Source organism: Fulmarus glacialis, unplaced genomic scaffold (genome assembly GCF_000690835.1).
Source record: "Fulmarus glacialis isolate BGI_N327 unplaced genomic scaffold, ASM69083v1 scaffold47249, whole genome shotgun sequence".
NCBI classification, from domain to species: domain Eukaryota; kingdom Metazoa; phylum Chordata; class Aves; order Procellariiformes; family Procellariidae; genus Fulmarus; species Fulmarus glacialis.
Genome location: NW_009234807.1, coordinates 3,285 through 26,618, shown reverse-complemented (window position 1 = coordinate 26,618; position 23,334 = coordinate 3,285). Strand labels below are relative to the sequence as shown.

At 37.0% G+C, this 23,334-nt stretch overlaps 1 protein-coding gene across 1 annotated transcript; it reads left to right on the top strand.

The window, feature by feature from the left end:
* Window positions 1-6,070: 6,070 nt before the first annotated feature.
* On the top strand, window positions 6,071-21,994 carry BCO1 (beta-carotene oxygenase 1). Its single transcript, XM_009585762.1, has 11 exons — window positions 6,071-6,194; window positions 9,975-10,103; window positions 11,484-11,613; window positions 13,096-13,243; window positions 14,118-14,265; window positions 15,347-15,567; window positions 16,431-16,688; window positions 17,859-17,961; window positions 18,820-18,914; window positions 21,044-21,155; window positions 21,822-21,994. Exons 1-11 carry the CDS (start codon window positions 6,131-6,133, stop codon window positions 21,992-21,994), a joined length of 1,581 nt encoding a protein of 526 aa, XP_009584057.1. The 5' UTR covers window positions 6,071-6,130.
* The last annotated feature ends 1,340 nt before the right edge of the window (window positions 21,995-23,334 follow it).

Genomic DNA, 23,334 nt, shown 5'->3' with positions numbered 1-23,334 from the left:
AACTTTAATGATTCTATGATTCTATGATAATTGCTGCTATTAGGAGAACACAGCTCATTCATAAGACTTTTCTATTTCTGAACTTCGGTGTCCCAGACCTGAGAAAAATCAGTTCCAGAATTTCACTGGGCTATCGGAGAGCTTGGTGCACAGATAAGAAGGAGAGGTATCGTGCCACCAGGGTGGTCCTGATTTGTACCCTAGAGCAGATTACAGCTGCATCACGACAACCTAAGAGCATCCTGTGATGCAAAAGGCCATTGCAGCACAGCGGAATAGCTTGACATTCCTTAATAGAGGCCAGAAAGTGCTAGATTTGAAGAGTTAAGGAAGTGAAGAGCTGCCAATGGGAAGGAATAAATCACACCTCTGTTCATTTTGGCTGTAGCTCGTTTGCCTTGAGGAAGAGCAAGTAAATTTGCTCTCTATAGGAGGATATTACCATCTTTACATTCCTGAATATTACTGAATGTAATGTATAGATTTTATCAGGAATAGAACTGTATCTCTGTTCTATGAATCAAATAATCATATAAATGGAAAATTGATTTATATTACTTTGGATTTGAGGTAGAGAAAAGATGATTTTCAGGTATCATTAACTTGAGACAAGATTGTGAGTGGTCCATTTTAGTGTGTCACGTACACTTCTGCAGTGTGCAGAACTGCCTCTTGAAAAGATCTGTTTCCTTATTACCCAAATATGTAGTAAGTAGTGAGTACTGAGCAGACTGCCTGGAAAGGGATGGAGAAAAGCCCCGAGGTACATCTACATCTTCCATCTCTCCATCTGGCTTTAAAAAAGCCTGTCTGCCAATTAGTTTAAGAAGGTGGGTCACAATCACCCTTCCTTCCTTGCTGCTCTCCTGGGCTGCTTGTCCTGATAGTGAGACCCAGTTATTTGCTGACTCAAAAGGGTTTGTTTTTGTTGTTGCTCTACTGTCTAATTTTCCATGTGGCAACAGAGTGAACTTACCAGTGAGCCCTGCCAAATTGCAATTTTGATGTTATCTTGTTTAGAAAAACAGGGAAAACAATTCCTATCTTTGCAGGATGCAATAATTAAATTAGACGTTCATGCCTAGCATGATGGGGTCAGGATAAAGATAAGTAGCACTGCGTTCAGGAGTTGCTGGGTTGGACATAATTTCTGTTTATAGGATGTGTATGGTTACCTTCTGGCACAATTGTTGCCTGGATAAGTCCTTAAGGATCTTCTCCTAGGAACTGTCCCTTTGGAAGCATCTAGTATTGCCTTTGGGCTTGACTTTCCTCACCTGCCATACTGTTGATGCCTCAATACCCCCCTTTCACAGCTAGTTCCTATGTTTTATTGCCTTCCACAGTAGAACTTCAACTCTTGGGAAGAAGAGGATAAGCGCGCCCCATAAGAACATTAATCGAGCTAGGGTTATTGATGGCTAAGGTTAGCCTTGAATTCACATAGAAAGTAGCAGAGCTATCTGCAGCATCTGCTGACACCTCATGTTCTTATGATCATGACTGACTAAGTGGCACAATTGAGATGTGCCATTACCTTAATATCTTAATATGAGAACTGTTCTAAGGATTAAAGTTACCCTCTTTGGGTAAAACATTAACTGGTAGATACAAATGGACTGAACTTTTCCGAGCACAGACAGAGAGGCAAAAAAAAATTGCTTGGATCTGAATCTACAGCCATTATAACTCCACTGGTGTCTCTGCAGTCACTCCAGATTTCCATAAGCGTAAGACTAGCCAGATTTCTAAGGCAGTCCAGCTTCCAACTATTGTTTGTTTTATTTAATTTTGTTATACATTTTTCTTCTGCTTGTTATGAGCTATTTCTGAGCTTACAGGACATGAAAACAGAAAGAAAAAAGCTGTGTTACAAGTTGTTTTCATTAATAATGTCTCTCATCAATAGATATCCAACAGCTTACAAAAGGGATTGGCTTCACAGTCCCCATAATAAGGCTGGAGGTCCAGGTCTCTGTTCAGGAGCACCACTTTTGTGTTAAGCACTCTACCCTCAGATGCCACCTGACTAAAACCAGAAAACAGTTCTTTTTAGTTTTTCTTTTATGTTCTTCTAAAGATGTACAGTAGGCTAAAAGGTAGGACAATGTGTAGCAGCATTAACTTCTGTCACTGTAAATGTCTGTAACACCATTTCTACACCTTTGGTCACGGAAGTGAATTCCAACCTTCATGTTGTCATTCTGCCCACTTGAAAACACATTACCGAACTGTATAACATATTAAATATTAAAACATGTAAATAGTCTTGGGATGTTGAAAGGTGCAGATAAGGTTATAAAAGTCTTATGGTGAGGAAGTTTATGTGGATACTGTGGCTGTTTACTTGTTTGAATGTCTAGTGTTTAAATGTTTGGGCATTTAAATGCTTGGGCATTATGATGACTGGGCGAGCTCCATCTGGTTGGATACTAGTATGGGTGGGCCAGCAGTTCTGTGCCTCAGCACCTGAAGAGTTTTAATACTAAGTTACATTATATTTTTATTTAAATGAACAAATCAGTATTTCTGGTGATATTTATTAAAAATATGACTGTATCACAAAAAAAAATTGAAATCTCACAAAAATCTCTCAAAAAATTAAAATCTCACAAAAATACTTATTTTGATCCAAACATTACTGATCAAAACAGTATTTGATCAAAACTGTTCTGATCCAAACAAAACCTGGTCAGAGTAATATATGGAAACTATTGGTATTTAACTTAGAACAAACTGTATTAGTAGTTTGTGTTTGTAATTATACTTGGACAGCGCAAGAGAAGTATTCCTAGATAGTGCTAGTGGTGTTTCTTTTGAAATGAGATCACGTCAATAAGACAGTATTTAACACAGATTAGACCTTACATTCCCTGGCACAGTGAGATAGCAATCAGTGTGATTTCAGCAAGAATGGCTCTTAAGTTCGTATCAGTTTTACTATTGGAGTCTTTATTTGGTAGTAATAGATAACAGTTGGTAGTTGAAAGGTCTTAGCACAGCTTAAAGTCATATTCAGGTATTTTGACCTTTGTTAATGGGCTTTAATTAGAACTCAAATTTTATAAGAGAAAGTTTGAGGTTAAAGTAAATTAAGTACTTATATTTCAATACAGAGAAAAGGAATAATATTGGTCTCTCTCTGATTTATAAGGCAATGATCTGCTTTTTGTATAAGTGAACCAGAAATACAAAGGTAGACACATGGCAATGACATTGTTGTTGCACTAGAAATTCAGTTAACCAGCTCCTCTGCCTTGAGAAATTTTGTTTCCATTGGACACAGAGATCACGCCCTAAATGTCACCCCCAGCCTTGCATAGCCACAGGGTACAACCAGACCAATGCTGGGCAGGGTAGTGCTTTGCTCCAAAGATGTCTTAATTTTCTTCATTGTCTTCTTTTTAAGCTTGAGAAAGAAGCTCAAGGCACTCAGAGACAGGAGGGAAGCAAAAGCAAAAAGAACCTTCACCACAATTGTGTAAAATTGTGCAGAAAAAAATACAGTGAAGAAAACCTGCCTGAGATGGGGAGCTGGTAACTTCAAAAATGTTGTCATGAGGGGTGAATAGAGAGAGGAAACTGTGGGGAGAAATGCTAGAAGATTGGGGGAAGATTTGTAGTTGAAGGATTCTGCAACTGGATAGTGTTTGTAAATGAGGTCAAGCATCAGGCTTGTGTTAAGGCTTGTGTTTTCAATACTCCTTGCCAGGAAGCATAAGACAGCACAGTTTCCCTGAGTTTATAATATTTTGGTAAACATTATATATAAGAGTTACAATGTGTCTGGTAAACCCAAGATCAAAGAGCCATGGGTAGTCTCTCCAGAGAGAGTTGTATTTCCTCTATGTTCTCTAGAACATGGAGTTCTATAACCTTCTCTATGCTCTCCCTCAAACATGTGTTTTTACAAAGGGAGAAGAAACACTGTGAAATGATAAAATTAGAACAGGCACCTAATCCACATCTACTTACGCTGATAATTACACATTATAATTGTAAATCAATACATTGATATTTCTCCATTTCAATGTAAAAAGGGGGAAATTACACAGTTAACAAGAAAACTCATCTCTCCATACCTTACTAACTGCTTATCTGTCATTAGCATGATGAAAATAACAACAAAAAAAGTGGTTTACTGCTAAATAAAGTATTTTTTCACTGAGAAGTAGGAAAAATGAACTATTTAAGTTGTACAAAATATGGGACAAAACTTTCAGGCACAGACACCTGAAATTAGCTACCAAAACATATTTGGGTTGATTTCAAAAGTTGCTGGATATCTGCAGCTCCTTGTTCTTCTATTCAAACAACTTTTAACAAGGTTTCCAATTATCTCATCTTGGCTGAATCTTAAACTAGATGAACAGTCATGTGAAGGTGAAGAAGGGCAAAAGTGGTTTGAATTAATCTTTTTTAGTGCTTGCTTGCTCTGTGGAAATCTGCTTGGCACTGCTACAGATTAGACCGCTCACAGGTCAGAGAATTAAAACTGCAGCATTAAGAGCTGTGGCCATGTAAATGGATGAAGATACGCTGAAGAGAACATATTAAAGCAAAGCAGAACATAATGGACAGAGAAAATGTCCCCATGGCTTAGCGGAAGTAGAGTTAGATGGTTTGCTTTTTTGCCAGATCCTTTTCAGTCTCTAACATTGCTGAAAAATCCCTTACTTGGCTTTGTGTATACAAGAAGTCTACATCTCAATACACATGCACACGCACACACTCTCTCTCACATATATGCTTATATACATATACACGCATATTGTGTGTGTGCATGTGTATGCTTATGTATATATATCTGCATATGTGTATGTATGTGGACTTTGATACCCTTCATCTCCTACAGCCTTCTGGTTCAATCCTGCTGTTTCTTTATTAATACTACTGACTCCAACAAAGCCCATATATTTTCTTTTTTAATCTGGCTTTTTATTTTGTTATCACCTGCTTCTGCCAGTGCTTTCCAAACAGAGACAAAGGCATGCTGTCTTGTTGATCTCCCAAAGTGAAGACAGACCATCAAACAGACAATAGGTTAGGAAGAGAGGAGCACTGTATGTGTGTACTAAGTGTGTTAGAGCAGTCAAGTGTAGCACAAATTGTGTTTTAACTAAAATAAATATGTGTATTTATAAAAGGTCAGTCATCCTTAAGAAGTGATGTTAAAACATTTTGGGAACACAGTGATTTAGCTGAAAAAAATCGGATTTTAGGGTAACCTCATATGAAATTGCCTAATATATAATTGTGCAAAGAATCTTTTTATCCTTCATGTTCAATGGAGCCTATGATTTGCTCTGCAATCACATGCTTTATATTGAAATAATTCTTTTCCCAGAGGATTTCAAAATTAACAACATTGAACTCAGTTAAGTACCTTATCTAGGAAAAAAAGCATTAAAAATCCCCCTTATTTTTAATGATTCCTGCCATACTTTCACGGTGTGGATTCAGGTCACATATAGGAGAATATGTTATAGTGATTATTTGTGAAAAGATGTTAAATTCAAAGATGTGCCACTCTGGAACAGCTTGTATATAAAGAAATACAGCACATACATCACTGTTCAGTAATGATATTTTCTTAATAGAATAGCCAAGTTTAAATTTCACAGAATGCAAAGAAAAGGATGATGCCGTGCTCTGAAATGTTTGTCACTCCCAAAGAGCAAGACTCAGAACAGTGGGTAGAGATTTCTTTTTCTCTCCCTACCTGCCAAATGGGGCAAGAACCCCTACACAGTGTCTAAAATTTTATCTGAAATGCTGAAGGTGATAATTTCAGAGTCATTCTACCTGACTCCCTGGCTGTGCCTGGCTGCTTCAGATAGGTTCATAAGGAGCAAACAGGCAAGTAACTTTTTTCTTACTACTCCTTTAAATCAGTGAAAGAGTTAATTTTAATGAGAATGTGCAAGAATTATAGTGTATGTGCTAGGGATTAAAGATCAGCTATTATAAATTGTCAATCTATAAGCCACCAGCCACTAGCTCGCATTGCACTTTGACCTTATCTTTATATGTAACAGGAAAGAGCAGTTCTTAGCCCAGACGGGGGGGGACCACTACAGCTGCAGGAGCAGCTGGGTAGAGGACACAGAAACTGTTTATTACGTGAGAGATGGATACGCTATATGGTAGAAATAAAGAAGAACATCCAGAGCCCATAAAAGCTGAGGTGCAAGGTAAGTGAAAGAAAATCTATTCTAATACATGCGGTTACTTTGGTGTTTTCAAATATGTAAACACTGAAACTCTTGTTCACCCAAGACAACACTGAAACGGGAAACTGAGAAAGCGAGAAACGTAAGTGAATTTTGTTTAAAGGACTGTTCTCAGATAACATTTGTGCCCTGACTGTGGGATTTTTCTCACTTCATGGGCATTTCTGTGTACTTTTCCGAAAAGTCTGTTTGAACAGGATTCACTGAAGTTGGTGGTGAGGGACGAAGTCTCGGGATTTAACCTGGTGACTCCCTCCCCCATGGCTCTGCTCAGGCTTTCGGTTTCTCCTCTCTGTAACCCTTCCCTACCCTCCCTCTGTCTGCTCACACTCTTCCTCGCCTCCTGGAGAGAGCCACTAAAATTGGGACTCTTCAACACTAGTATTTCTAAGTAGAAAAGCAGCAGTAATGGATGCCACCGTGTACCATTAAAAAGAGGGTTCAGAAGTTAATCCAGTAAAAACTGCGGAGTATCCTTCAGCAAGATAGTTTAAAGTGGCTCTAGGGATGAACGCTTGATCAATCTATTATTTTTACTGCTTTTTTTACTTTACAGAGGAGTTTTTTGCTACAGCTACGGGAGAGATTTGTTGCTGAGAACCCCTATTTAGTAAATATATGCCACATTGTTTGTAATATATAGTCCAAGAAATGGTAGGCATCTAATACAAATTTTAAAGTCACTTCCCAAGTACGACACTTAAAAAGATGACAATTAAAACTTGCATGGCTTTGTTGTTATTGTTCAGTTTGGTGGCTGAATTGGAAAAGGTTTTGTTTCAAGTTAGACAAAGTGCTTTTTTATAATTTGCGGTGATTTTATGCCTTTCAGGTTTTTTTGCTCAAGATAAAAACATTGTTGAAACATTTCAAGTTGTTTGCAAGCAAACCATTTATCAGACCTGATCTGTATTATGGAATGGTTTATTTGAACAAAGACTGCATATTTCAGTAAATAAAATTATATATACAAAATATTCCTTCATTGGTAATGATGATTCAGTATTTACAATTATGAAAACTAAAGAGAACCTTGACCTCTTTAAATATTTTGCTACCCCTGAGCTCTGCCAGTATTTTGGCTCCTTGTTACTCAATATGTACACTGTAAATATGACCCCATACTTCTAACGTCAGCTGTAATTTAACTCATGTTCTCCTAAACACTGTACAGCCATGTGATTGTATGAGGCTCTGTTGCTATGATAGTTAATAAACTTCCAAATATTTGGAGATGTTACTGTGTCACTTTTGTGTCCTTACATGGTATAGAAAAGCATCATTATTTCCTCTTCAGACAAAAGTCTGAAGCAAAAAAAATACAAGGTCCAGATTTTTAAAGCTATTTAAGCACTTTAGGATGCTGATTGGTACCCAGTGTGATTTACAGAAATTCTTAATTCCCACTAAGATGAATTTTCATCTGAAAACCTCACTAGATGACCCTTTGCTCCATGCTTTTCGTAGTGGAATTATGCCAGAAATTACACTGAATTACACCAGAAGTTTCGGAAGCTGCATCAAGTCCACAGTGCCTTAAAAAGAAGATCCCCTTTTTTCCCTGTTTATCTCTTCCAGCGAAATTATTTTATTGGCCTGTCCTGGAACTTTTTGAGCACCATTATTCCAGTGTACAGGAATAATCTCTAAACAAAATTTTTAGCCCTAGGAGCTGCAAGATGTTCACAGAGTTGCAGAAATATCTGCTTTTCTTGAATGATGGGCCCCAAAGCAGAAGATAGTTTTATTGGGTCAAAATCCCACAAGACCTCATATGCAGCATTTTCACCGCAGGGAAAGAAGGACTGGTTGCAGCAAGACCACATGCAATCAGCCCCAGCTCAGTGTTAGCAAAAGTTTTGTTGCGGCCCATGCTCATTGCACAGATTTACAATCATAAATGGCATTGGTAGGAGGGTAGGAGCACAGAAGACTACACTCACTACACTGCAGTTGCCCCTAGTATTGGAGAAATAGCAGAGCCTACAATCTTCTATTGCCAAATAACAGAAAACTGTAGAAAGGGAATTGGCAAGAAGAGAAACGCTTGTATTTTAGGCACATAAGCAGACTAAACTTGTTCAGCAATTAATGTACAGTAGTCAGCCAAACAAAAATTAAGCATCCATTTTGAATATATACTTTCTTAAGATCATAAGGATTCTTTTCTTTTGCTAACTTGTGATTTTCTCACTCTCTTCTCACCACCTATTTTTAGTTACTCAAGTTTTATGTAATTATCTGTATTAAGGGTTAAACCTTGTTCATCTTATACAAAAAAGTACTATAATTATTGCACTGGAACTTCTTGCATTAGAAAGGCAAGTAAGGTTTGGTTTTCAAGGCTCTTCTAGAATGTAGTAGTAGTAGTAGTAGTAGTAGTAGTAATAATAATAATAATAATAATAATAATAATAATAATAATAGTCCATCCATTGTGTCAGCAATTTTTTATCTTCCTCATGTATTCCACAACTGTAACCCTAATGAAGTTGTGTGAGTATTGTGGCATACAATATTAGTTGGTTAGCCTGACTGAGAATATGTTTTAGGTAAAGCTGACATTTACTCCATATCCTTCTTTTGCATTTGGATGGTTTTCCCTTGTGTCCTTAATGTCTGAAGAAATGGCAAACATCCTTGTCTCCCTTACCTAAAAAGGTCAAAATTCAGGAAATATTCTCTTAGAAAGCGGCCAAAGTCCCTTTAGGATCTCAGAAAGTCTTACAGCAAAATGATTGTTACCTCTCTGCAACTGCATCAGCTTTGACAAAATTGAGTACTTCCATAGGACGACATTTCTATCTGTTGTAAAGGGAGTATTCATAGTGTGTCAACATATTCGACATGGGATCACAAACTAAATGATGCAGAGAATTAAAAGTTCTGAGTAGCTTTTTATGCAGAGACAATGTTCAGTGCAGGAATTGTGTGGAAAAGTAGTATGTGATCTTAAATGTTCCCTCAGGAGGCATACACACAAGGAAGCAAGCGAAGCTTTTAATTTAATATCTGATATGCTTTTGTTCAGCTCTTTAACCCTAATGACCCTCTTTAATTGTTATTATTCTGTATGTCAAATGGTAGGTAATGCATCTCTTGCAGGGATTTGACGAGGAACATTTCTTATTCAGTTAATTCTGAATATTCTTATTCAACATATTACTTACATATTTTCAGTGTAATATTCCTACCCTTTATTTGTATTCAAACACCAACTTTATGACTAGTGTCACAAAAGCACTCCCAAAATGACACTACATTATGCTGTGTAATTTAATTAATGAAATTTTTACTGGAATTCATTTAGCCTGAAGTTTAAATTGATGTACTGAAGGCCAATGGAAGTCATATAACTTATAAAATATGTTTATTTCTGATAAGCTCTAGCTTTTCCTGGCATGAGCAGAAGGGTTTAAATGTATCACTGTAAAATCTGAGTGCAGGAAAGAAAGGTCCAACTTTATTTACTTCCTGATATTTAGCAAATTACATTCCAGCGATCTCATCTTCTTATAGTAATCTCATATAGCAATATTCATGCAGAATATTACTAGTGCCACATTTTTGAGCAGATCACATTTTAGTTAACCCAAACTCCAACATAATTATATGCTATTATAAATCTTGACACACCCATAGTCTGTCTGCCTATATGAAGCCTATGCCCTTAGGAAAACTGTCCTGTAACATGCCCCTCACCTAAATGAATGGATACCAGTATCTCCTTTTTGTTTATAGGTCAGTTGCCCACTTGGTTGCAAGGGATACTTCTCCGAAATGGCCCAGGGATGCACACAATAGGGGACACTAAGTATAACCACTGGTTTGATGGCTTGGCTCTGCTGCATAGCTTTACATTTAAAAATGGTAAGTTGTTGCACATCACATTTTTTTTAAAAAAAAAGCTCAACAACTGAAATCTTGGTGCCTTACGTTGCTAATTCTGTTTTGAGTTTGATTAGAATGTTGCAGGTTTTGTCTGCAGAGTGGCATATGTGGTGAGGTGGTAACCGCTTTGGGGAAAGTCTCTCCAAACATACACTCACACCTCACTCTCCACAGCAGCAGCAGCAGGAGTGTCTCTGCAGGGCTGTTATCAGAGATAGATTATGTTGTCCTTTTTTCTGGAATGCCAAAGTTCAATATTGCCTGCACTACAGGAGAGCCTACAACCAGCTCTGAGCAGGTCACTGCAGGGCAGCCTTTGCCTTCCACCCAGAGCAAGAAAACCTCCATTGTTTCAATCTGGATCAACCAGAAGTACTGCAATAGCCAGAGGTTTTTCTGTTGTGGATGAACAACCTAGTTTCAGGGAAGACTAACATTCCCCTTTTGGGATTTGGTTGCAGCTATAACAGCTGCCAGGAGAGAAACTGGGCCATTGTGTCACTTTGCAAATCAAACCTCACTTATGCATACTTGACACCCCTACAAGCAGTCCTCCTACTTGTCATCCTTATGGAGAGAAAACAGGTAGCTCTTCTATCCAAAACAATTTCATTTGTTGTTTTCAGTTAAAGCATTTTTTATCAGTTCGGCTGTTTTACAGTGTGAGGCAGGATGTTTACACCTAGATTCTTGCTGCAAAAAGCATGTATCTGTAAAAGAACTGGATTTTACTCCTATCATCCTCTATACCTAGTGTTCACTTTTTAGTTTCCATTTCTGTGATCAGAGGCATTTCATGCAACTGCAGGATCTCCTTGCCTGTCCAGCTATAAAGAAATGACCAGTGTTTTTTACATTGCCAGTATATTTTACTTACCTAAAGCAAACAGAGCTCAGTTAGTTCAAGTATAGTGGTCCATTAAATTCGTTAGGATAGACATTCATTCCTTCAAGCAATTTGTTACTCTCTCATAACTAAATTTTGCCAATACAGGAGATTTATCACCGCCCACACATTGATGCAGAATTAATCGTTTTTACACAGATTGTTTTGGTTTACTGGAAGAGTTTATCCAAATCCCTCCTTTCCTCTCCCCAGTCCCCCAGTATTGTCCAAATGTGTTGGGAATCAAGGAAGCTAGACAAATTGTTACGAATCTCAGCAGCCACAAGAGCAGTCCTGGGTTCCTTAGAGAGCTGAAAAAGCCTTCCAAAACAGGGAGTTAGGGACATTGTTGGTTTTATTGCAAACTTTTCTTAGCTAAAGGACATCTGCTTGAGAAATTGTTTCTCTGACTATGCTAATTTTCTAAAGAACTCAGTATGAAATGTGATTGAAACCTGTTTGGCCTTTGTCAGGTGAAGTTTACTACAGAAGTAAGTACCTCCGAAGTGACACATACAACTGCAATATAGAAGCAAACCGAATCGTGGTGTCTGAGTTTGGAACTATGGCTTATCCAGATCCATGCAAAAACATATTTGCCAAGTAAGCAATGATTTTTCCAACAAGATCCTTCTGTCTACTTCTCTCTCCAGCACAGATGTCTTCCTGTTTACCCTTGACACATATTTACAAATACAAAATTTGTTTTGTAAATACACAATTGCTAAATACTGAAAAGGCCAAGAGACGTATCCAGCACTGTACTCTCTATGGGTTATTCTAAGGCAAATATTTTATTCTTATCAGCAATATTGGCTGTTTTATTCACTACTGCAAGTAGATTGTGTTGTAATTTAGAAATAACAAATATTTTCTTTTCAAGTGTTTCACAGAAGTTTATAAAAATGATATTCTGCAAGGGGAGAAGCAGCATGAAAGGAAAAGACAAAGAGATGGGGAAGGAATTAGTGCCAAGTTTATTCAACAAAAAGAAGAAAAGCATCAATCACTAAAAAAACCAGAAAAACTTCTGGATTAAAGACCACTTCTACAAAAAAAAAGAAAGTGATGAAAAATTTCCATTGTTTCTTGAGTCACGTGCAGTGCTTTGAAGGACTGCACCCATAGGCCTGAGCTAATCTTATGTTCAAAATCAGAACCACTTGGGATCACTGCAGTAGCTGCTTCCATAGCGTTACTAAGGATGATAGGCTGTATACGAGAGGCAAGGTGTAAGCCATCATGTTACCACTGGCTTGTAAAATTGGCTGTGGATATTCCCTGACAAATGCAAGTAGCTTACCCATCTCTTCTTCCTGGCTGAACTACCGCTAATGACCTTGAATTTGATATTTGGTAAGAGGACATGCATGGATAGTTATTGCAAAATAGTTGATACGTTGTAACTTGTTATGCTGAGATAAGATGCTTTTCTTCCCTCTCCCAGCACATAGGGTAACACTGGCATTTTAAGTTCAAAAGGGATATAAGCAAATTTGTCTTGGCTTCAAGCGAATGTGGTAAAATCCTACACTAATAAGGAAAACTTTCAAGCCCACGTGTGAAGTTGGATCTTCCTTGAAATCGTGATTGTGATACAGGATAACACTGGGAACAAAAATATTCCATCAGGGAGTATATGAATCCATCTATTTTATGAAGGCATACCCTGAAAAACCTACCAGCTTTTAGGTAGAAACTGTTAGGCCAAATTCTCACAAGGTATGTACAGGAAAGCGTATAATTAGCCCATCCTGCTAAACCAGTGCATATGCTACAGCTGACAGCAGGACCAGGATCTGGATGCCCATTTGTGTATGGAAAAAGAGTTGCATGCATGTCCTTAACCCTGGCCCAGGCCACGGGCATTGAAGAAGTCCACCTCCTCCGCTTTTCCACCCTTTCCACCGAGGCAGTGTAGGAGGAGCCAGAAGAGGGCACAGCAGTGGAGAGGCAGACCCAGCTCCATGACCCTGCTGCTGTGCTCAGCCCGCACTGCTCGGGTGACTTCTGCTTTGCACAGGGTAAAAGCTAGTACAGCTTCTGCTGCACTAATGAACCGATACAAAATTTCCCTCTGTACAGGGCTTTCTCATATTTGTCTCACGTCATTCCTGAGTTCACAGACAACTGCCTGATCAACATTATGAAAACTGGGGATGATTTTTATGCTACCAGTGAGACTAACTTCATCAGGAAAATTAATCCGCAGACTCTGGAGACGTTAGAGAAGGTATAAGCAACTCTCTGTCATTCTGGTTCCTCATCTGCTAATCAATAAAGTTTCAGGCTGACTCATAAGGATCCTTTAACATGTGCAGGACACAAAACTGGAAAGACACTTTTCTTCTTTTACTATTCCCTTACTTTTGAAATCATGGTAAAGTGAAATAGTGAAGATAACCAGATCTTCTAAGAACTCATAAGTTCAAAATTAAATCCCACGTAGTTTGGGAAAAGCTGGGCTTTGAGCAATTTCACTTGTACATAATCTAGCAAGGTTGCAGAAATAATACCACATATTATGCTTATGACGTGATCATTTTGGATAATTGCCATTATTGTGCATCTGTAGTTATCAAATGATTTACATAATTAACAATTCAGTAGGTCAGTTATATGACTACTTTTCAAGTACCTTATGCAAGATATTACTTAATTGTTAAAATGAAATCTTGACATATTGAAATATAGAATGATTTTTTTCTAGCATTCAGTACAGTTTGAGTACTATTTCCAAGCTCTAAATCAAACAGAAATCTTCTTGCTCCAGAAGATTGCTAGACTCATAGCCCTATTAAATAAACTGCTTTCAGGATGAAATGGGCATTTGCAGAGTAACTTCTTTAGCCAATCCTCTTGTTGTGTTACGTGACTGCAAGGGAGAGGTGAATGTAATTCAGATTCTGTAACTTGTTTTTGCCTTGAATTAGGAAATCATTTGAGTACCTGCATAAGTTGTTTGGCTTAATTGTTTAAATTTCAAGGCCTTTTGAAAATGGGGTACCAATAAAAGGCTGCCAGTGCTAAAAAGCTGGTGGATTTGTGGTGTTAGGTGAGATCAATTGTTAATTCTCTTACACATCTCCTATTGTATAATTTTCCAGGTTGACTACAGCAAATACGTAGCTGTAAATGTGACAACTTCTCACCCGCACTATGACAGTGCTGGAAATATTCTCAACATGGGTACTTCAATAGTTGATAAAGGGAAGACAAAATACATTCTGTTTAAGATTCCTCCCTCTGTGCCAGGTAAGATATGTCTTTTATCAGTATTTTCTAGGAACTTGTTAGCAATTTCTTTTCTTCTGAGGATAAGGGGTGGTGACACAGCTTTTCCAGAAACCAATGGCATTCATTTTCTTTATTTTAACTTATTGCAAACTTAATGTTAACTACTTAGCCTGTCTGGGCATGTGCTATTACAAAGGTTCATCTTGAATACTGTGTAAACAGGGTATTTCAGTATGAAAAACCTTGCTTTTAGAAGAATTTGCTTTTAGAAGAATTCTACTTTGAATATTACTAGAGTGAACTAATCTTTTAGAAGATTTTCCATTCCTGTATTGTGATATGTAGAGGGAGGATGAACAGAAATGATTCTATCTATAGGGCAGTATATATAATTTGAAGCTGTAAATTTTAATTTTCTTCATAAATGAAAATGCTCTTAAAATCCTGATACTGTGATTACAGGGAAGCATAATACCAAATAATACCTAATATAGAGTTAATTCCTCTCTAACCTGGCCTACACTAGGCCTTGCTGAAATACTGTCCTTTGTTCACAGAGCAAATCACTTGCTCTTTTTCCTTCAAGACAATCTTTTTTTTTGTGTTGTGGTTTAAAATCAGCTGCTAATGTGATGTCTGTCCTGTTGGTTGAACAATCAAAAGGCCTTCCACAGCTGAAAGATAAGTTTGTAATTTCTAGCTGGGGCTCAAACAAAGTCAGTATAGATCAAACAGGAACATCTCCTTAGAAGTTCAAAACATGGGGGCATTTGAACCCCCTTGTAAAGCTCCAATTTAATTGAACATCTTTCTCCTCTATGCTGGAACTTTTGAAGACAGTAACCAGTGGAATCAAATACTAAAATGAGGGGGCTCTATCTAAATGGATCCGGCATTGTGATATTACTGTGTTACTTCACTTAGATGCAAACTTCTGTGTTAAATCTGCAGGAAGAAACAAACCACTTTCTTTACAGAAAATGCAAATAAAATGAGAGGAATCTCTTCTTTCCTACTTCATACATGGGAGAAATCCAAGCACAAGATTGGATTGGAATTTATTATAAACATAATTTTATTTTTTATCATTTATGTTCAGGGAAAAAAAAGAAGAAATCTTGTTTTAAACATCTGGAAGTGGTATGCTCCATCCCTTCTTGCTCTCTGCTCCACCCAAGCTACTACCATAGCTTTGGAATCACAGAAAATTACATTGTCTTCATAGAGCAGCCATTCAAACTGGATATTGTCAAAATGGCAACTGCTTACATCCGAGGTGTGAACTGGGCTTCCTGCCTTGCCTATCATAAGGAAGATAAGGTATTTTTCCTAATGCTGAGCAATGGAGTCAGCCAGGCCAGTGACCTCTTCCACACTGTTCTGTTTTTCATCTAGTTCATTAATTTCAGTAATCCCTCATTTTTTTTCAACCCTTTACTTTCATGTTGCACATTTTTTTTAGAAGTTGTATTTTTTTGAATACTATCTCCCATCTCCAGAAATTGCACAAATAAATATCTGATGCTGAAGTGCTTGAGAAAGAGGACAGTTTGGCATTGTTAGAAATGTTGTGTGCTAGCAGAGAAATTCAAAACCGCACTAAGATCCCAGACACAGGCAGTTGCTCTGGTCCAAACAAAATACTGTATATTGTGGATGAGATCTGCTCTAGATCCATTGCGTTAAATAGGAGACCAGTTGGGTGGAAAAGCCTGCATCCAACAAAACGAGTGTCTTTCACAGTGGCAACTGAGGAAAAAAACCCGTTTTCTGATGACCTTATTTGCACATGCTCTGGCCATCAATAAATGGGGCATGCTGGAGTAGAGGGCACCAGCACAGAGCACTACAGAGACTCTGGACTAAGGCAGATTTATTTAACTTAAAAATAGAGCAGGGGATTTTCCAGGTTTTACCGGAAAACTTCAATCCTCAGCCTAGCCCAAATAGTAATTTGCAACAGCAAAATTAGTTTAAAGCACTTCCACACTCATTTTACTCCTGCATTTTTTGGTCTTCAGGTTGGAACCTCTTGTCTCCTAGCAGCAAATCCTAAGTTCTTAATATGGTTCAGTAGAAACAGACAATACATTAGAATGTTGATGGCTACCATTAGAAAACAGTTCCCTAAATAACTATTTGCTGATCATTAACAGTTTTAAATAACGTTTGCTATCTTTCAGACTTGGTTTCACTTTGTAGACAAGAAGACTAAAAAAGAAGTATCCACCAAGTTTTACACCGATGCTATGGTGCTTTTTCACCATGTAAATGCTTATGAAGAGGATGGCCACATTATTTTTGATATTATTGCCCATACAGACAATAGCTTATATGAAATGTTCTATTTAAAAAACCTGAGTGAAGACTTGGAAGAGAACAACAAGCTTACCTCCATACCAACCTGCAAACGATTTGTGGTTCCTCTGCAGTATGACAAGGTAGAAAGAAAATGGCTTTTTAATCTGTTCTTTGACCAGTAATTTAAAATACATCAGTGTGAATAATGGGTGAATTATTAGTTGCCAGCCGTTATGTGCAAATTTCTGATTCTTTAAAAATAACATATACACAAAGCGTGCAGAAGTTTTGTTTTGTGTATGTCTTGTGAGAATCAGCAATGAGCAGCTGGATATACAGTTACATGGATCTAGGTTCTGATACCATCCATTATGGAGAACAGGGTTATTGAGCATATGTCATTTCCTTACCAGTGAGATTATTTGTAAAATGCTATCAAATACGAGCAGATATATTAACTTGGCTGTTGACTGGAAGGGCATGCATGATGTTTTGCACAATCTGCTTCTTCCACTTTATGGAAGCCTATATATAATATATGCACGCTCCTAACTGTTGCAATGATTTTAATAAAATGAGAAGATTTCATTTAAGTGTGAGATTTACCAGGAAGAGGAAAGATTTTATCTTTCAGTTTAATTTAAAACATCATTTTACATCATTGTTTGCAGGGAAGATTTTATACTGCCCAGCAACTTGGGCAAGTTTCTGCCTGATACATTTGGAATGGATAATACCTTTTCTTTCTACATCCTAGAATCTTGCTGCTTTGTTCGTGTCTCAGAAACAGTCATGCAGCAATGACAAAGGATGTGTTGGATCACACCAGCTGTCCAAACTACCCTAATCTTAGGAATTCAGCAATAGCATATTAAAAACAGGAGTGCATTTACACCTATTTTTGCACTTGATTTATAGCAGGTACAAAAAACCTATCCTTGGTGACCTTTAGTGGGAATTTGATACCTAATTCCTTGAAACCCATCTTCATTAATTCAATTCACAAACTATGTAATCCATTTATTGTGCTTCTAGAACATAGCCATGTCTAGCTAAACCTTTCTAAAGGCTTGGTGTGATTCAAAATGATTACTCTATGATATATTAAAATCCTCTGAGTATAACAAGATTTCTAATGAAAAGGTTAGAATCTAATGTTACAAGATAAACGCCGTAAAAAGGAACTTCTTGAAGCTGGATTATTTGTTTAATCCCAAAATTGTCTATATTAATATCAAACCTGATGAAAGATCTAAATTAGAAGCATATTCTTAGACACACATTACTTTTTCAGCATATCTCTCTTTCAGGATGCTGAAGTAGGTTCTAATTTAGTCACACTTCCATCCACCGCAACTGCTGTAAAAGAGAAAGATGGCAGCATCTATTGCCAGCCTGAAATACTATGTGAAGGTGAGACATATCCATTATACAAATCACAGATAGGTTCTCTTACATGCACATAGGTGCATTCTAATAATGCCTAATAGCTGTTCATATATGTAAGATCTTTATGAAGCTAAAGGAAATGAAACTTTTACTTAGTATGTTTAGTGTAGATATTGACAATACCTTGCTCTTTCTACTTCCCTCCTCTGGGTCTATCCAGTAATATATGACCCTGAACCTCTCAGATATATATTATCAAGAGTGAAATCCTTTAAATGTCTGAAGTTACATCAGTTTTATATTAATACAGGATCCCAAGTCTGATCTTACAACTATTAATATGGCTTGCAAATCTACCTGTTACAAGAGTAATTTTAGTTAAATAGGTCTGTTATAAATAGTAACTTCAGTTATTGCTGTATTTTATAAAGATTGCCTTTGAAAGTGGATTTTAAAACTTTTTTCAGGGGATAATAACAGGAATATGTAAAGAGTATATATCTAGCTAAAGTAAAAGTAATTTCTTAGAATGGTAGCCTCCAATGATATCTCAGATGTTCACATCTCATATATTTATGAAGAAAGAAAAAAAAAACCAACAAAAAAACCCCCTCATAAGTTCTAGTATAATGAATCCCTAAGAATGAAAAATTGTCGTTTTTGAACTAACAAAACTGGCTTAATTATTGGCTTAATTGTGTTGTGTTAATATCCATCTTCAGCTTTTTAGAAATTCAGACATACAAAATCTATGCAACACCTATTTTAAATACTGTCAAGATTTTTCTCAGGGCAAAAATTCCTGAAGATTGACATATGTAAATGTACATTTCAGTTATTTTTCTTCTCTTGTTCCTAAGTCTTGAACATTATTTTACCCAGGGATAGAACTGCCTCGCATCAACTATGACTATAATGGCAAAAAATACAAGTACGTCTTTGCAACGGAAGTCCAGTGGAGTCCAGTTCCCACAAAGGTATAATTAACATTTACAAAGTCAGAAACTGTATTTATAGGACACAAATCAAATTTAAGCAGCTATAAGTAGACCATGCTTTACTAGTTTGGCCCAAAATATAGCCTAATCTGCATTCATACGTGCAAATTCAAAGTGTGTGGTTCTGAGGCCAGAAACTGAACTCTTTTTTTCAACATGAAGTTAAAGCTTCTAAATGATGACACTGAAGTTAGGTACTATGTTCATAAACTTCAGCACTTGAAAGCAGGGAGATGAAAAGTTGGACGTACAGGTTAGCTTACTTGCACGATTAAAACAGCCTCACTGGGCCAAACTATGGAAACAATGTATCTTTACTTTATTAGTTGAAAATCTGGAAGATTATTATTAGCTGTTAAAAACACATAGTTCCATAGGCAGCAGAACAAATGCTTTCTTAAAGATGTGACTTGAGATTGGATTCTCAAGTGTTCAATAGTGTATGTGTTTCTGTCAAAACTTTTCCCATTGGTGGGTGATTCACGTGCAAAGAAACATGAAATGCCTAAATTCTTATAAGGGTAAGCTCATGTTGCACCATTTCCCTCATAAAGTATTAATAAATTCAGGCTTCTTTATCCAGCTTTGTATTTCCACAAAGTCTCTTGAACACAATAGTTACTGAGACCCTCACTTTTCTGCTAGATTGGGCTGAACTTCCGCAATGTGCCAAGAGCTACAAAGGAGAGTAGGAAAAAGAAGTACTAGACAGACATACATCTGTAATATTTTTGCCCTTTAGGAAACCTAACTAAAAAAATAAGTTACTGCAATAGTATCTAATCAATTAAAAATATTAAAACAATATTTAATTTTTCAGAAAGCTTTATCTTTTGCTAGCTAGTTCTGTATTAGAGGGTAGCAAATGCTTTGTTTGTGTATGCATGATGCCAACTTTTCAGGAGGCAGCCTAGAGTACAAATAGATTAAGATGAAAAGTATTAATAGTTGAAGATAAGAGTATTGTACACACAAACTCACTCTTTGTAGTTCTTGTTCTGTGACTACAAGGCAGTGCAAATTGAGTTCACTGTTGGTTCTTGTATATAATTACCACAACTGATTACAAAATAAAGCTGGATTTCTGCACGATACAAGATAATTTATTGCAGCATATCTGACAGTAGCTCAAACAAATCTGCAAGTTTGTGATTTCCCGTGTAGATAATCCCTGCTTGACTTAAATATAATAAAAAATGCAGTTAGAAGATTTTTTTTTCATATCAGTTGCTCTTCAATGAGTGCAGGCACAACAACAACCATGTATAATCCTTAGGTAAAGTCTGTCAGCAAAATTGCTGTCATCTTGGTTAGAAGGGAGAATTTTCCCAAATTCTTCCTCCAGTAATTTGAATAGTTTCATTTTTGTGTAAACGTATTTTTTGACTAAAGGTCAAAAGGGAAAAGGATATAACTGCACCTGTATGGGTAGAGAAAAGGCCGTAATAGAATTGAACTGAAAATGCCATGCATCTCCACTGGTTATTGGTTTGGTCAGGCCCTTGATCCATCAATGAGACGAAAATCTCTACTCTGTTCCTTCAGTAAATACCAGTATCTGCGTGGAATTCTTGCCCCCTTGGTTTAATCTTTATACATCACTATTAATAGCCTTTGTTCTGGCATATATACCCTACTTAACAATAGAAGTCCTTGAGAAATATTGAGGTCACAATAAAAGAAAAATAATTCACAGGATTAGAAAACGGAAGGTTTAAATCCTGTTTCCTGCTTTACTACAGAATCGCAGTGATTTGGCGCAAGTCACTTAAATGTTCTGGGCCTTGGAATCTTCCTCTGTACAGTGAGAGCATTATTTATAATGAAGGTTCTCTCATGATCTGTTAGTATTTGTAAAATACTTAAAGCCCATAAATGAAAGGTGCAACTGCAATCTAATGAAATGAAGTTAAAAGAACATTGTGTGATTATGCAGACTCCAAAGTTTAACATTTTCCAGGTGTTTCCTTCTTGTGATGACACATGCCTTGTTGCTCCTTAATTCTTAGCATTGGTCCCCCATGCCAGCAGTCTGTTCATGTTGTACCTTTGAAATAAACCACTGTCTGGGTCACTGACATTCTTCTTTTCTGGTCACAACATTTTAGATTGTAAAATTTAATGTCCAGACGAAGGAAATGCTCCACTGGGGAGAGGACCAGGGCTGGCCATCTGAGCCCATTTTTGTTCCCAGCCCTGATGCAAGAGAAGAGGATGATGGTAACATACTGACAACATTCTGAAAGCTGGGGTTACATGAGTTTTGCATTAAACCTTACAAATTTCATTATTCTTAGTCAAGAAAGCTGGGTTGATGCTTCCACTGTAAGATTAAAATTAGCACCAGCCATTTTACTCCTGCAGACAAAAATCCAAAGCAACAATAAACCAAAATCAGCTTTTGTAATGTCCTAAGGTAGCCATACACAGTAACACCAATGCTTGGGACTTTCCAGAGAGCCACTCGGAGCTGGATTTATCAATAGTTTGGAGCAGCTGAAGCTGTGGGAAGTCAGTGTTATTACAGATGAGAAGATGAAGTGGCACTGCAAGTAACCCTGTAATCTCGATCCAGTTCTGTTCTCAGGTGACTCTTTGCAAAGGCAAATGGCAAATAGCTGAAAGGATGAGTCTCAAACCGTCAGGCACACAATTCAGTGTTCATTTGCTTTTTTCCTTCCCGATGAACTGCAGGCAGACCAGAAAAAAGCACAGAAGAAAGCATTCATTAGTTCTTTAGCACTCTCAGTAGACTTCTTGATCTAGTAAGAACTTTCAGTTTGTGTCCTAAAATTCTTAGGAAACAAGAGTTGTTTCCTGACAGTATTACCTTTTCTGCTTGGTGTAACTAGTATGTGCTTCTAATTCTTCATTTGTATGTCACAGGCGTTGTTCTGACTTGTGTTGTGATGTCTGATCCAAAGGAAGCACCCTTCCTACTCGTCTTGGATGCTAAAACATTCAAAGAATTGGGCCGAGCCACAGTACATGTAGAAATGCATCTGGACCTGCATGGAATGTTTATACCAGAGAAAGATTTGAAGACTGAGACTGAGTAAAATGCTATTTATCCTATTACACAGACTGAGACAACCTTCTACTGAATGTGGGATAATATCATTCAGGAACAACCTTATCTTATGACAAGAAATGACTAAATATAATCTCTTCAATAACTATATATAATCCCTTATAAGAGATAGCAATAACTTTTATCACAAATAGTTATATGCACAACTGGTACATAACTATTCCAAAAGAAGAATGATCAGTATTAAGTATTAATGTTGTATACAACTCGTGGGGCAGGGAATAGGAGACAAAGGTAACAAGAAATGTTTTATTTGAGTAGAATATAGCTTTCTGAGCAAATGAAGTACTGTATTTATAGGGTGATGCATGGCATGAGTTACATATGTCTGCAGGTCATGTAACTTTCACGGACTGTTTCAAGACTGCAGCTCACGATGAAAGTTGTCTCCTGCCAGAAAACCTCATGTTAAACTATCTGCTGTGATACTACTAATTCATGGCAATGCAATATCTTGGTGCTTGATTTCTTAAACTCCACCATAACCAAAGTACTACATTGAGGTGCTACAACTTTCTAATTTAGGACCTAAAAACACCTGCTTTGCTAATAATTTCATAGTGTATTTTTCCCTTTTATGTTGACAAAAACAAGTAACTTGAAATAGAATATACGGTTTTATGTAGCATTCAATTATACTTTAGTGCGATTCAATCTTAAGCACTTTGTATTTAAATCAGTTTTTCTTGAGGAGAATATCTGACATAGCATTTCATGTAATTAGATGATGACATCGTGTAAAAGATAAACAGAAATGTAGTATTTATTAATATTGCTAATAGTGTCTGTTAATAACAGTTTGTATATGAATGAGAGCAGTATATTTCTAGCAGAACTCAGATACACAGGTGCAACAAATGGTTTAGGTGAAAGAGTGAAAGACCTAATTTAGACCTCATCTGAACTACACAGTAGCTGAAACGACAAGCTATTGTTGGTATAGCTAAGCATTTGCTTTATTGTCTGCTTAGGAGCATCCATGTTCTGACATGGGTTTATTATTGCCTGTAACAGATGCTTCCTAATAAAAGTGCACAACTCTCATTCATAGTCACAACTAAAAAGCACATTTCAACATAGAATTCAGATGCCAAGTATACCGTGAATGGTTTTTGTTATAGGAATGGCATTTCCTAATCCCCTGAGTGTATTTCTGTTTTCTGGTTTGGGGCACTGATTTTTCTTTAAATGAGAGCTTTTTTTCTTTGAATTGTATTTTCCTGTTGTAGATACCTTTACTGTTGGAGGCATGTTTACTGATGGAGAAAACTAGGTTTATATCCATCCATTTTAAGTTTCATCTGGTCT